This window comes from Petromyzon marinus, chromosome 32, assembly GCF_048934315.1.
Source record: "Petromyzon marinus isolate PM22_M1 ecotype Great Lakes invasive population chromosome 32, UKy_Petmar_22M1.pri1.0, whole genome shotgun sequence".
Taxonomy (NCBI): domain Eukaryota; kingdom Metazoa; phylum Chordata; class Hyperoartia; order Petromyzontiformes; family Petromyzontidae; genus Petromyzon; species Petromyzon marinus.
Window position 1 is genome coordinate 13981564 of NC_133698.1, and position 14052 is coordinate 13995615.

A 14052-nucleotide genomic window follows, 5' to 3' on the forward strand; every position below is an offset into this window, starting at 1 on the left:
CCCGAGTCAAGAGCCGCATGGCTCACAGGGTTATACCTAATAAATGAAAAAAAAACATCCTGCATGGACAGCTCGCCCTTGACACCCCGAGCTGTGTTGAACTCATTGTTCCCATTATCATCATTATTACTAGCAGTATTCTCGTCTTGTGACAGCAGCCTCAACAGCAACAGCAGCGACAGCGCGGGAGGGGCAGGGAGGGCTCCGAGTCCAGCGTCGAGTCCGGTCAGGCGGCGGGCACTCGTGGACAAAGAGCGACGTCGCAGCGAGTCGCTGGAGTGCATCCACAGAGCGGGTGGTGGTGCTCCCACGTTGGCACCGGGGTGTTTGGGTCAGGTTGGCTAAACGAGGCGCCCTGCCTGGTGTCGAACCTGTGGAGCAGGGCCCGTGATGGAAGGCGTGGCAGGATTTAACTCCATGGGCCTTTGGCCTTTTCACTAAAGTCTAAGTCTAAAGGAATATAAATATATGATATACACTGGATATACTGTGTATATATTAATGTCCCAAGGTGGAAGCTGCCGCATCCTCCTCAACAAGCGGGACAATCCCTGGGAAAACCAGGACAGTTGGCTAGCCTCGTGAACACTCATCAGTCAGCTGAACACATGTTTAATATAATTTTTTTTTAAACATACATATAATGCAGAAACCCTCCAGAAAAAAACCCAGTCCCTCCAACTCAGTGTGGCTTCCTGGGTAAATCAATAAAGATTAATATTATAACAACCAGAGCACTGCTAGCGGGGGGGAGCGAGCAGAGCGACTCCACGTCGCTGCTTAATACTGCGATCGCGACCGAGAATAAATACCGACCGAGTTACACCGCATGCACACGACACGCTCATGTTTGTATAATACTGTGAATGTAGAAAAAACACGAATGGTCGCATTGACACCCGATATATAAGAAGACAGCACACAGCACAGCAACAACGGTCCCGGAGGGCCACCAGACGTGACACAGGGGACCCGTAGGGAAGGGAAACACCGGGACACCAATGGTACAGGACATGGGGGGGGGGGGGGGGACTCCACCGGATACACGGGGACACCATACGAGGGAGACACAGGGACACAACGGGAGACACAGGAACACATGGGAAAGGAGGCACTGGGATATGGGGAGACACGGGAATACCAGGTGCTAGGGTTAGAGCTAGGCCAGGTTGTATGTTGAACTTCTTTCGCACCGTACGTAGCCAACCGTGCTTATCGCAGGTCCAGGACAAACTGAACACAAAAAGCAGTTCCAAGGAAATGAGTTTTCAATCTCGATTTAAAAGTGCATTGCTCCAGTAGCATCCTAATATCGGAAGGCAGCGCATTCCAGACGGCTGCAGAAGCGCACCGTAAAGCGCACCCTCAAGCGCACAATGCCCAGCAGCTGAATAGGTTAGGGCGATGTTTCGGGGTTGGGTTTATGGATATGATTAAGATCGTAATGTGGGCTAAGGTTGTGATTATGCTCTGTGGTGGCAGTTAGGTTAAGGGCTAGGGCTCGGGTTATGGTTATAGCTATGGTTAGTTTGAGCTATGGTTGGATTAGGGTGAGAGTTAGAGATAGGATTAGGGGCAATGCTTTAGGGCGACAGCAGCGTTAGGGCGATGGTTAGGGCCAGGGCTGGTGTGACCACGACCCTGCAGGGCGGTCGCGGCACCAGCGAGCTCATCGCCTGGCTGGTTGCCGGGGTAACCGGGACAAAGAGATCGGGGCACGCGTGGTGATGGCAGGAGACGAGAAGCAAACACGGCGGCTGCATTGTGCACACATGAAGCTCGTGTGTGCACACCCACGCCATGCGCTCCATACACACAGCCCTGGGCATACCATACACACGCCCTGAATACGATACACACACGCCATGCAAATCCACATACTCCATACACACACACTATGCATACCATACACACACGCCCTGCAAACCCACATACTCCATACACACACACTATGCATACCATACACACACGCCCTGCAAACCCACATACTCCATACACACGCCATGCAAACCCTCATACTCCATATACACACACTGTGAACACGATACAAACTCAAACACCCCCCCACACACACCGTGGACACTACACACACGCTAAACCCTCCTCACCCGTCGCGTTTAACAAATCGCTGCCGTTCTCCGTGGAAAATTTAGGAGATGGAAAAAAAAATGAATTCCGGGATTGAAATGGATGAATAATGACCAGCACGTCTCTCCTCGCATCTCTGCGAGCGGCAGCCCAGCACTGACAGGGGATTCATTTTAGTTTTAGTCAGGGCTCTATGTTCTCACCCGTCACACCACTTCCAGTATACCTCTGGCCGCTATACCTGTGGCTGCGAGTCAAGTGCCACCTTACGCCAGTCAAACCGCCACCAGCGACCCGGTAAAAGAATACTGCCGAGCTCAACAACAATCAGCCACAGTACCGCCACAATCCACACCACCACCAACAGCCCCACCACCAACATCAGCAGCATTACCACCATCACCACCACCACCAGCAAAGCAACGGTCTCCCGTGTTGCCCATAACAGACTGTTGGGGCAAGCGCTGTTAGCGAACACAAGGGCAGCATGGCACGCAAGGGGGGTGGGTGGCCATGCTCGGCCGCCTTTGCCTCCCAGTGCTGATGTTTACACACCATACAGGGTATTCATTAAGGCTGAGTTGACCTAGGGGAGGCCCAGGACCAGTTCAGATATATTGAGCGTGAATCTAACCCAGATATCCGGGTTCGTATCGTAGTGCACTAACCACTGCGCTTCCGCTCCCCATACCAACACCAACAACAACCGCCATTCGCCACTAAGTGGCGGTGACGTCACCACGACGCTTGTGCCAGGCAATGTGCACCAACACCACGACCAGTATCACCCCCACGAGAACCATCAGCACCAACACTACAACCACCAACACCGTCAGTATCTCCACCAGCAGCAGCACAGCATTGGCAATACTGCTATAGCACCACCGGCACCAATATCACCAGCAGCACCAGCAGGATGAGTACAGGTGGACTCGCACAGGAAATTTTGACTCGCAGCGAATGACTCAAAAGCCCACGACAAGCGATGCGTCGTGCGTGCATCGGAATCCGCTCGCGGGGCGTAACGTTGCCCTGCAACCACGAGAGGCGCTGCCACTCACCACAAAGAGCCAGGTCACGAATCGATTGGCGAACTCGGCATCGCGAAAAATCCCAGCCACCGGGACCGCATTGTATCGACCCCCAGAGGAATGATGGCGTTGAGTATTATACATAGGTCAACAAGAAATGTTTCGTAAACGAATTCACATTTGCTTTGCACAAGGCACCCCTGACCCCACACGTTACATCACTTGGTGTTCGCGCCATCCCGCAGTGCGGCGGGGCAATCATCGCCAAGGAAGGTGCTGCTGTGTTTCAAAAACACAGCCTGGGGTTGTTTCACAGTAGGGGGCAACGTCGCTATGTGGCTTCAATTATTTGACGAGTTATTTATATTTTTTTAAATGTTGTCAAGTTTGGACCGTGACGCTAGCACACACACACTACTCTATTTTGAATAACACCACGGGATCTTTAACGCGTCTGCTATAAATCAGACGGCGCGCAGAATGATTAATGCTCAATACGCAGCGCAGTATTAACCGGGGGGGGGGGGCAGCCACGGTGGCTGGTATCGCTAACCTCCACAACGAGCGGCAAAATCGCTGCGCTACCGCTCGACCACCGCGTCGCCACCCCGGACGATTGGGCGCCGAGCACGCTGCCACGGCGGCGCCAGCGGTGGAACCCTCGGAGCCCTCGCCGAGCCAGGCCCCCCCGCGCACCCCCACCTCCTGGCCCCGAGCCCCGGGGGCCGTGGGGCCCGGCGGTTTTGGCACAAAAACTCCGGCGGTGATGCCGCCGGTGTTATCTGGCTCTGAAAGGAGCACCTTCTATCCGGCCGGTAAAAGGGGCCGACGCCGTAATCTCCGTGCTGTCTATGTTCCGTGCGCGTTATCCGTGAGACGCGTGCGGGGGGAGGGCCCCTGCCACCCATGCTAGGCGGGGAGGCTGGTGGGGCCCCGGGCCCCCCCCGGGGGGCTCCCGTCCGGGTTTGGGGTCCCGGGCTCGGGAGATTCGGCCACGGGGGAGCCCAGATCCACGAAGCTGCCCATTGAGCCCCCCGGCGCGAACAGAGCGCCCTGCACACACACAGCCACACGGAGACGTGCGTAGACATTCAGAGATCTAGACAGAAACAGAGGTACGTAGAGAGAGGGAGACACATATAGAGCCACTCTGCTGCACTCACGTAGAGATATATATGGTGACGCACAGAGAGACAAAGAGATATACATGCAGAGACATAGCTACACAAAAACATAAATACACAAAGACACACATACTGACATATATAGACATATAGATACACACACATACATACGGACACACGTAAACAAAGAGACATACACACATTCACAGGCACAGGCGCATACAAAAACGCACATGCTGTAGACATAGACGCATACAAGAGAGAGACACAGACAGTGCGATGGAGTGAGACAAAGGAAGGCAGAGAGCGTGACACGGACCTTGGAGCCGGAGACACAGAACAGCTCAGTGAGGTTGGGTCCCACTGAGTCGGACACGAAGTTGCCGTTGCTGTAGGCGTGATGCTGCTGCTGTAGCGAGTCGCCCCCCCGCGCGTCGCCGCCCCCCCGCGCGCCAGGCCCGTAGGCGTGCTGCGCGAACGCGCACTCGTCCCCGGGCAGCGCCGCTCCCAGCGCCCCGATCTGGGAGGTGCGCACGTGGAACGGGAAGTTCCGATTGGCGGCGGACGGCCGGGTCATCACCTGCGGTCGGTGCAGAAGGAAAGGGGGAGACACGCGGAGGAGTGGGTGGGTGAGCGATTCAGTGGGTGAGTGGCTGAGTGAGAGACTGAGTGGGTAAGTGAGCAGGTGAGTGGGCGAGTGAGCGAGTACAAAAGTTCTGCATAACTGCGCACAGCGGTAGCGTGTTTGCCGCTTGTGGTTGCAGAGGTTCGCAGTTCGAATCCAGCGTCCGCCCTGGTTGTTACCACATGCTGTAATAATCGTAATCATACCACGCCGCGCATCTGCGTGCCCGCCGCTGCCTCACCAGGAAGACGGCGTGGGCGTAGAGGTGGATACCCAGCTGGATGTCGTTCACCATCTTTTCGCGCTCCCACTTCGCCATCACAAAGTTCGCGATTAGAGCCACGACCGGCACCGAGAAAAACCTCCACAAGGGAAGGGGTGAGGGGGATAACAGCCACGACTTGAATGAGCCACGTGGTTCTAACGAGCCACAAGCGCTGGCTATCTCTCTCTCTGTGTCTCTCTCTCTCTCTCTGCATCTCACCAGAAAGTGTAGGCGACGAAGAAACGCACATAGAAGCGCTGCTTGTCGGGGTGGCGCTGCAGCGTGCGGTACACAGAGCAGCAGAACCACACGTACGCCGTCAGCTGCATCAGCATGAGGCCATAGCCCACGGGAGACTCGTAGGTGTACAGCACCTGGCCCGGGTCAAACCACTACACACACAACAGCAGCGTGCCACGCTAAGTATACACAAACGCAAAAGACAAACATCCCCCGTGTATGCTATAACAGACTGTTGGGGCAAGAGCTCTTTGTGAGCAGCACCTATGAAAAACCGCATGGCACACGAGGGCGAGGTGGCCAGCACCACGCCCAGCCGCCTCTGTCTCCCCCCAATGTTGTTTAAAACCGCACCCGAGACTCATCTAAGGCCCAGTCGATCTAGGGGAGGTCCAGAACCGGTTCAGACATTTGTCACGGACATGTGCTGTTAACGGGAATCAAACTCGGGTTGCTGGGTTGCAGAGCAGTGCACTAACCACTACACTACCGATACATTATTTCAACTTGTAACGCGCCGCACAGCATCCGCTCACTCGCGAAGAGAGAGAAAACATGAGGAACCACGGAGAAGTGGAAAAGGGAGAAAACATGCGTGTGAGGGGGGGAAACACTCGATGCCAAACAGATCGAACAAACCAAGGGTATGACACCTCCTCGACACCCACTGGAAGGGAGTTTCACAACATTTGCGTGATCCACCAACCCTGATCACCACAGTGCTGGATTACAGGCCGGGTGCATCCACCCGGGCGAGAACGGTGTCGTCCACACGGGTGAGCGCTTCGCTCACCTTTGCCTCGTAGATGAAGAGGCTGGCGTAGGTGGTGGTGTAGAGCGTCATGTACACGGTGAGCTTCACCACCCCTGCGTGGCTGATGCGGCCCCTGCACAGCGGGCAGCGGGGGCGACACGGCGCAACTCACGATTACCGATAGCGGTGGGGCATGGGTCAAGGTACATTCACACACACATATACACGCAGTGAAACTGTTACACGCACTTACATACGCATGCTGACACGTGCAATCAAACTCAGTGTGTGCGTGGGTGTGGATGCTTGTGTGCGTGCATTGTGTTTGTGTGCGTGTGTTTGTGTGCGTTTGTTTGTGTGCGTATGCGCGTGTGCGTATGCGCGTGTGCGCGTGTGCACGTGTGCTAGCATGTGTGCTAGCATGTGTGCTAGCATGTGTGCACGTGTGCGTGCGTACCGCGTAACCGTGAAGCCCTTCCCCAGCAGGATGAGCAGGAGCAGGAAGGTGAGGAAGCTGGCTGAGAAGAGCAACTTACCTGCACAGTGCACACAAACAGCCCCCCCACCCCGTAGCCTTTAACGGAGTGCTGGGGCAAGTACTTTGAGCTAGGCAGCACCGATGAAGGCCGGCACTGGGACACGAGGGAGTGGGTGGCCAGCACCATGCACGGCCACATCGCACCGGGTACACAATTGAGATTGATTCGACCTAGGGGAGGCCCAGGAATCCGGCTAAGATAATCGTCAACGGTGTTGTTCGTGAGGGAGAATCAAACTCGGGTCGCCGGGTTCGTAGTGCAGCACAATAACAGCGACACTACCGCTCCCCACAAAGAGAAAGTATAACAGACGATGTTCCGTTCAGTGGTCCTTCATAGCACATCAATAAAATAAAGAGACACACACGTACATACGCACGCACACAACAGACCACCCCTCTGGCTCGCACAGGCGGCGAGTGGTGCTGGTGCGTCCACTCACCCAGTACGCGCACGGGCTGGTTCCCACTGCCCGTGCGTGCGTACCCTCCCCAGTAGATGCACATCAGTAGGAGGCTCAGCACTGTGGAGATGAGGAGGGGGGGGGGGGAAAGGTGAGTATTTGAGCAGGCAGCTCGCTCTCACCAACTCACTCACCCAACCACTCACTCGTTCATTCACTCACTCACTGACCCCCTCTTACTCCCCCCACACAGTGGTCCACTGCTCTAACTCACTCATTCATACTTATTCACCACAATCCACCACATCCTCACCCAAACTGACCATTCACTCATCCACCCAGACTCACCAGTCGCTGACACCTGCCTGCCCACCCACTGCACACTCACTATCTGTTCACTTACCCACCCCCTCTAACAGTGTTCACTCACCCACCCACTCCCTCACTCACCTGCTCACTAACTCGCCCGTCCAAACCAATGTAACTCGACCACATGCCCGCCCGCGTACACTCGTCTGCGCGTACACAAGCGTCCGCGTCCACCCACGCACCCGCACATATACATGTATACGCGTGTGTGCTTGCACATGCCTTGCATCCCCGCAGCCGCCATGAACAGTTTGTATGTGGAGTGGAAGAGCTGGCGCTTCCTCAGCAAGTCTGCGAGACCGGGATAAGAGACCAGAAGATAATACAATACAACACACAATAAGAATCAGAATATTTATTTATACTCGAGGAATCCAATGAGCTCTAAAGCTCTTTTTCACAGATGTGCAGTAAAGCTGCTCCTGCGTCTGCACGCCGACGGGCGACGACACCTCGGTGATGGTGCAGTGTGTGCGCGCACACAGGGGGCACGGGGGCATGGGGGCAGTGTGGCGAGGGCAATAGCTGTTGGCCAAGGAGACTGAGAGGCATGCAGGTCCACAGTCGAACCCGGGCCCTTCGAAGTGTGACTGCGTCTCGAGGAGCTGGACAGACGCACTGGGCGCTTTTGTGTTGTGGGGGCGTAGGTCTCTACATTAATCTGTGGGTCTCTGGGGTCTGTGTGAGTATATGGGTCTCTATGCGAGTCCAAGGGTCTCTTTGAGAGTCTGTTCAATACAACGTAGATTCATATAATGTCTACATATGACTGAAGTCTGCCATACGAATGTGTAATTTCCACCACTGGTTCAGCAGGGCTGCAACCATGAAATGAGCATTTATGCCTCAATGCTAATTTGAGCTTGAAATCACTTTTCACTATTAATATATAGGTGAGTCACCTGTGTAAAGGTGAGTGTGGTGAGTACGGATGGTGTGGTTGTCGAGTTACTCCTATTGAGTCGGTGAGTGTGGTATCTGTGTGTGGTTGGCGAGTTTCTCCTGCCTGACATGAGTGTGTGCGTGAGTGTGTGTACGTCACCCGCAAAGTAGCAAGACACAGCGAGAACAGCCGAGAAGACGAGCAGGTACGTGATGTCTGCCTGCAGGATTCCTGAAAACACACGCACGTGCAAACATGTACGGGACAAAGATCCCCGTATCACCTAAACAGACTGTTGGGGCAAGTGCTGTTAGCGAGTAGCATATATGAAGGCCAGAATGGTACACGAGGGGGTGGGTGGCCAGCACCACGCCCGACCACCTTTGTCTCCCTAGCGGCTATGTTTACACACCGCACCAGGTACTCATTTGAGGCTGAGTCGACCTAGGGGAGGCTCAGGACCAGTTCAAATAATCGTCACTGGTGTTCGCCGTGAGCGGGAATCGAACCCGGGTCCCCGGGTTCGATGCTCAGCGCGCTAACCGCTACACTGCCGCTCCCCCCACACACACAGACACAAGTGTATGCAAATAGACCACACACACATACATGATTATGCACACAGACAGACTCAAACATGGGAACAAAGGTACACACACATTTACAAAGATACAAGACACATGCACTTGGATCCATGTCGACATCAGGCATAGTGTGAAGGCGTGTGTGTGTGCGTGCATGTGTGTGTTCGCGTGCATGTGTGTGTGTGCGTGCATGTGTGTGTGTGCATGCATGTGTCCGTGCTTTCACCAGATCCGTACCGAACTCGTCCGCAGAGAAGTGCCGAGTCCAGAAGGAGTCTCCATTGGTCAGCGTGAGCTCAAAGTCCACGACCAAACCCCCACCCTTGGCAGCAAAAGACAAAGACGCCACTGATGTTGGCCGTGAGCAGGAATCGAATCAGATGCCCCCTATAGTCTTAACAGACCATTGGGACAAGTGGTGTGGCCTGGACTATGCCCGGCCAACCTTTATCTCCCCAGTGCTGATGTTTAATACACAACACATCAGGTACTGATTTAAGGCTAAGTCGACCTAGAGGAGGCCCAGAACCGGTTCAAAAATGTATCACTGATGCTGGCCTTGAGCAGTAATCGAACTTGGATCGCCGGGTTCGAAAAACAATGCACTAATCACTGTGCTACCACTCCACACATATACACACACTGCTTATACATGTACGTATACACCACATGCAAACACGCACGCACACACACACACACATACGCTCATGCACACACACGTAAAACGTTCAGGTGGTGGGTGATGACCGCACGTACGCATGTTATATGAGCGTGTTGTGTGTGATGTACACGCACACACGTGTGTGTAATTTACATGCACACACGTGTGTGCGTGTGCCAGACTTACTTCGCACTTGCTCAGCACGATGTACCACCAGCGCTCACGCACCGAGCGGAAACTCCGCGAGCCTCGACACTCCAGCATTCCCTCCACGACCTGAGGGGTGACAGGCGGCGGGGACAGGCAGGTTGGGGCCTAGTGGCGGTTCAGTGGTGGGTGACAGACACAGCAGTAACACAACACAGCGGTGCACTGACAGAGACACACAGCAACACAAGCAGGTGGACTCACCTCGCAGCCCGACCAGGTGTACTCTGTCGTCAGGTTGATCACCTGGTTGTTTTCTGGCCGTAGGACCTGTTCCTTCTGCTGGCAACTCTGCTCACACAACGCACAGGCGAGCACGGGTCTTGTAACAGGTATGCGCAGGTGCTCACAGGTACGCATAGGTACACGCAAAAACACAAAGGTGCATCTCTATACCACTAAATAAGCTCAAACCTCCAGTAAATCACGTGACTCCTGTGTGGCCACCCCCACTCTGAACCCCTCCCCGCCGTCCCCTGTGCAAACAGATGCTGCATATCTTAACATATCAGAGGCTGGGTTAAGGGACTGGCTTGCCAGCTTGTTGTTATTTACGACAGGCCCTGCTGCTACTGTTGGTGGCTGTGTGGGCACTCACCTGGGAGGGCTGCTTGTAGACGGCGGGCCACTGCGACGGGTCATCAAAGTACAGCAGCACGTTCTGGCAACAAAGCGCCTGCACACGAAGACAAAGATTCCCTGTGTAGCCTTTAACGGTGTTTTGGGGCAAGTGCTGTTAGCGAGTACCTATTAAGGCTGTAACGGCACACGAGGGTGTGGTATTGGACAATACCACGCCCAGCTGCCTTTGTTTCCCCAGTGCTGATGATTTCACACTGCAACAGAAACACATTTTTCGTTTGAAAGGACTTAGGGGAGAGTTCAAATATCTGTCAACGATGTTGGCTGTGACCGGAAATCAAACTCATCTTATCTTTGGGTTCGCCGCACAGCGTGCTAACCGCTGTACCACCGCTCTCTCCATTCGTGACACGGACATCGCTCACTCGTGACTCTCACGATCCACTTGCCACTCGTGCTCGTTAATATTAATCGGATGCTCCGTCTCCCCACAGACATTCGAGATGGACACTACGCTCACTATCCCTGGTGGATACGGCGAGGACACATGGGGGTGGACACACGGGGTAGACACACGGGGTACACACAGGGTGGACACACGGGGTAGACACACTGGGGTGGACACACGGGGTACACACAGGGGTAGACACAGGGGTAGACACACGGGGTAGACATATGGGGGTGTACACACAGGGGTAGACACACGGGGTAGACATATGGGGGTGTACACACGGGGGTAGACACACGGGGTAGACACACGGGGTAGACACACGGGGGTGTACACACGGGGGTGTACACACAGGGGTAGACACACGGGGTAGACACACGGGGTAGACACACGGGGTAGACACACGGGGGTGTACACACGGGGGTGTACACACAGGGGTGTACACACAGGGGTGTACACACAGGGGTAGACACACGGGGTAGACACACGGGGTAGACACACGGGGTAGACACACGGGGTAGACACAGGGGTGTACACACAGGGGTGTACACACAGGGGTAGACACACGGGGTAGACACACAGGGTAGACACATGGCTGTGTACACACAGGGGTGTACACACAGGGGTAGACACACGGGGTAGACACAGGGGTAGACACACAGGGGTGTACACACGGAGTAGACACAGGGGTAGACACGGGGTAGACACGGGGTAGACACACAGGGGTAGACACACGGGGTAGACACACAGGGGTAGACACATGGGGGTGTACACACGGAGTAGACACAGGGTAGACACACGGGGTAGACACACGGGGGTAGACACATGGGGGTGGGCACATGGGGTAGACACATGGGGGTGGGCACATGGGGGTGGACACAAGAGGGTGGACACACGGGGGTGGACACACAGGGTGGACACACGGGGGTGGACACACGGGGGTGGACACACAGGGTGGACACACGGGGGTGGACACACGGGGGTGGACACATGGGGGTGGACACTAGGCCACCCAAGACCACTCACCTCAGGGTAGCGGAAGAGGAATTCCATCTTTCCGTAGTCGGTCAGGAAACAGAAGCGCGTGAGGAAGAGCCAGTCCTAGACGCGACACGGAGACACGTGGACAAAGTCATCCCATATTGAAAGTGATGTTTGCGATAACCTGTTAAGGTCAACAGGGTGCATGTTGGGGTGCCGCAGAAGGCACCATGGCAGGCCACACGTCTCCCCAGTGTTGATGTTTACATTCTGCACAAGGTACTCAGTGTAGACTAATGTCCTAGGGGAGGCCCAGTGCAGGTTCAATTTTAACTCGCCACTGATGTTAGACGTGGGTGGAAACTGAACTTAGGTAGCCGGGTTTAAGGCGCAGCGTATGAACCACGGCAAACACAAACTCGTGAACACACAGGCATACATGGGCACACACGTGTACATAGCCGGGTTAAAACACCCACGTCTATGCACACCCAAGTAGACACACATACATGCACCTGTGTGTGCACCTAACCACACTGTCCTGTCAACACACTACGTGTGCACACGCACGTGTACACACCCCTATAAACACAAATACACGTGTGAACACATACACCTGTCAACTCACCCGCATTCCCACATTACCATGTGCGCACACACACAGTGCGCGCACATTATCGCCAGGTCACGTGCTCAGTCTCCAGAAACAAAATTGCAGTCACGGGGGGGTCCTGGTGGGTCTGGGGAGAGGTCCTGGTGGGTCGGGGGGGGGGGGGTCCTGGTGGGTCTAGAGGGGGGTCTTGGTGGGTTTGGGGGGGGGGTCCTGGTGGGTCCGGGAGGGGTCCTGGTGGGTCGAGGGGGGGTCCTGGTGGGTCGGGGTCCTGGTGGGTCTGGAGGGGGATCGTGGTGGGTCTGGAGGGGGGTCGTGGTGGGTCTGGAGGGGGGTCCTGGTGGGTCGGGGGGGGGTCCTGGTGGGTCGGGGGGGGGGTCCTGGTGGGTCGGGGGGGTCCTGGTGGGTCTGGAGGGGGGTCGTGGTGGGTCTGGGGAGAGGTCCTGGTGGGTCGGGGGGGGGGGGTCGTGGTGGGTCGGGGGGGGGGGTCGTGGTGGGTCGGGGGGGGGTCGTGTGGGTCGGGGGGGGTCCTGGTGGGTCTGGAGGGGGGTCCTGGTGGGTTTGGGGGGGTCCTGGTGGGTTTGGGGGGGGTCCTGGGGGTCGGGAGGTGGTGGGGGGGTCGGGGGGGGGGTCGGAAAAACAGAGCATTCACGCGCGCGCACCTCGGGCGCGCGCACGGAGCCGCGCACGATCTTGGCCGAGGCATGGGGCGCGAAGAGGAGGACGAGGAGGTGGAGCGCCAGGGCGACTGCGGCGAGGCGGACGAGGTGAAGGTGGTGGAAGGGGACGAGGTGGAGGAGGCGGAGCGGCAGAGGCGCGAGCGCCGTTCGCGACATCCCTCACCTCCTCGCTCACCTCCTCGCTCGCCTCCTCACTCACCTCCCTCGCCTCTTTTCCTCACCTCCCTCACGTCTGCACCAACTCCTCACCTCTTCCCTCAACCTCTTCACCTCTCTCTTGCCTCACCACCTCACCGCTCCCTTCACCACCTCGTCACCACATCCTCAGTCGCCTCCTTACCTCTATCCTCACCACATCCTCTTCACCTCCTCACCTGTTCCCTCACTACCTGTTTCCCTCACCTTTTCACCTCTTCCCTCACCACCACCTACCCTCACCTCTTCACCTCCTCACCCCTGCGCTATCCCGCCCCGGCGCTGCGTCTCCTGCACCTGGTTTTGCCGCGCGACGTCACGGGGGGGGTCTGCGTCATTTGTGTCATCGCGATCAATGGTGGTGCAGGGTCGTGACGTCACTACGTGACGTCACTGGCCCGCTTGAAAATGACGTCACGCGCCTAAAGATTAATTATGATCGCTGTGGCCCTTCAAATAAAATATATATAAGCCCATGTTTTAGGTAGTGGCTCTTTTAGCAATGAAGGGGAATTATCCGAAACATCGTATTTTCTTCGTTCATTGTGTTTGTGCATCACTGCCAACGCAGCAGCATCACCGAATAATTCGTTTTACAGATTGTGACATCGTTCATCACCGGAGTCACGCCGGCGTGATGACGCAGCCGTTAGTGAAATCGCGCGCGTGACGTCATCCCGATTGCATAATCGCGCCGGATATTCTCGGCATTGTGACGTCAAGTGGCCCTCAAGTCGCCTGGACCGGAGTGATACCGTTTCCATGGCAACGCTGTGAATTAAC

At 55.8% G+C, this 14052-nt stretch overlaps 1 protein-coding gene across 2 annotated transcripts; it reads right to left on the reverse strand.

Annotated features, from left to right (window-relative positions):
- Positions 1 to 596: 596 nt before the first annotated feature.
- Positions 597 to 13532, reverse strand: TMEM145 (transmembrane protein 145). 2 transcript variants are annotated; one of them, XM_032964704.2, is made up of 15 exons: positions 13513 to 13532; positions 11830 to 11904; positions 10372 to 10449; positions 9978 to 10064; positions 9753 to 9842; positions 9143 to 9227; positions 8481 to 8552; positions 7661 to 7729; positions 7109 to 7189; positions 6585 to 6663; positions 6167 to 6260; positions 5353 to 5525; positions 5110 to 5230; positions 4563 to 4823; positions 597 to 4172 (listed from the first exon to the last, which is right to left on the reverse strand). In XM_032964704.2, the coding sequence occupies exons 2-15, from the start codon at positions 11854 to 11856 to the stop codon at positions 4029 to 4031; spliced, it is 1461 nt and encodes a 486-aa protein (XP_032820595.2). In that variant the 5' UTR covers positions 11857 to 11904; positions 13513 to 13532; the 3' UTR covers positions 597 to 4028. The 2 variants fall into 2 exon arrangements, with proteins under 2 accessions (XP_032820595.2, XP_032820594.2); XM_032964703.2 differs by lacking the exon at positions 13513 to 13532 and adding an exon at positions 13057 to 13506.
- Positions 13533 to 14052: the final 520 nt, after the last annotated feature.

Bases quoted from the DNA above. Each gene is read 5' to 3' on its own strand.
- TMEM145 (XM_032964703.2), bottom strand. From the start codon at position 13,230: ATGTCGCGAACGGCGCTCGCGCCTCTGCCGCTCCGCCTCCTCCACCTC. The intron at 9,843-9,977 runs GTGAGTCCACCT...GTCACCCCTCAG, and splicing joins ACACCTGGTCGGGCTGCGAG to GTCGTGGAGGGAATGCTGGA. The intron at 5,231-5,352 runs GTGAGATGCAGA...TCCCTTGTGGAG, and splicing joins TTCGTCGCCTACACTTTCTG to GTTTTTCTCGGTGCCGGTCG.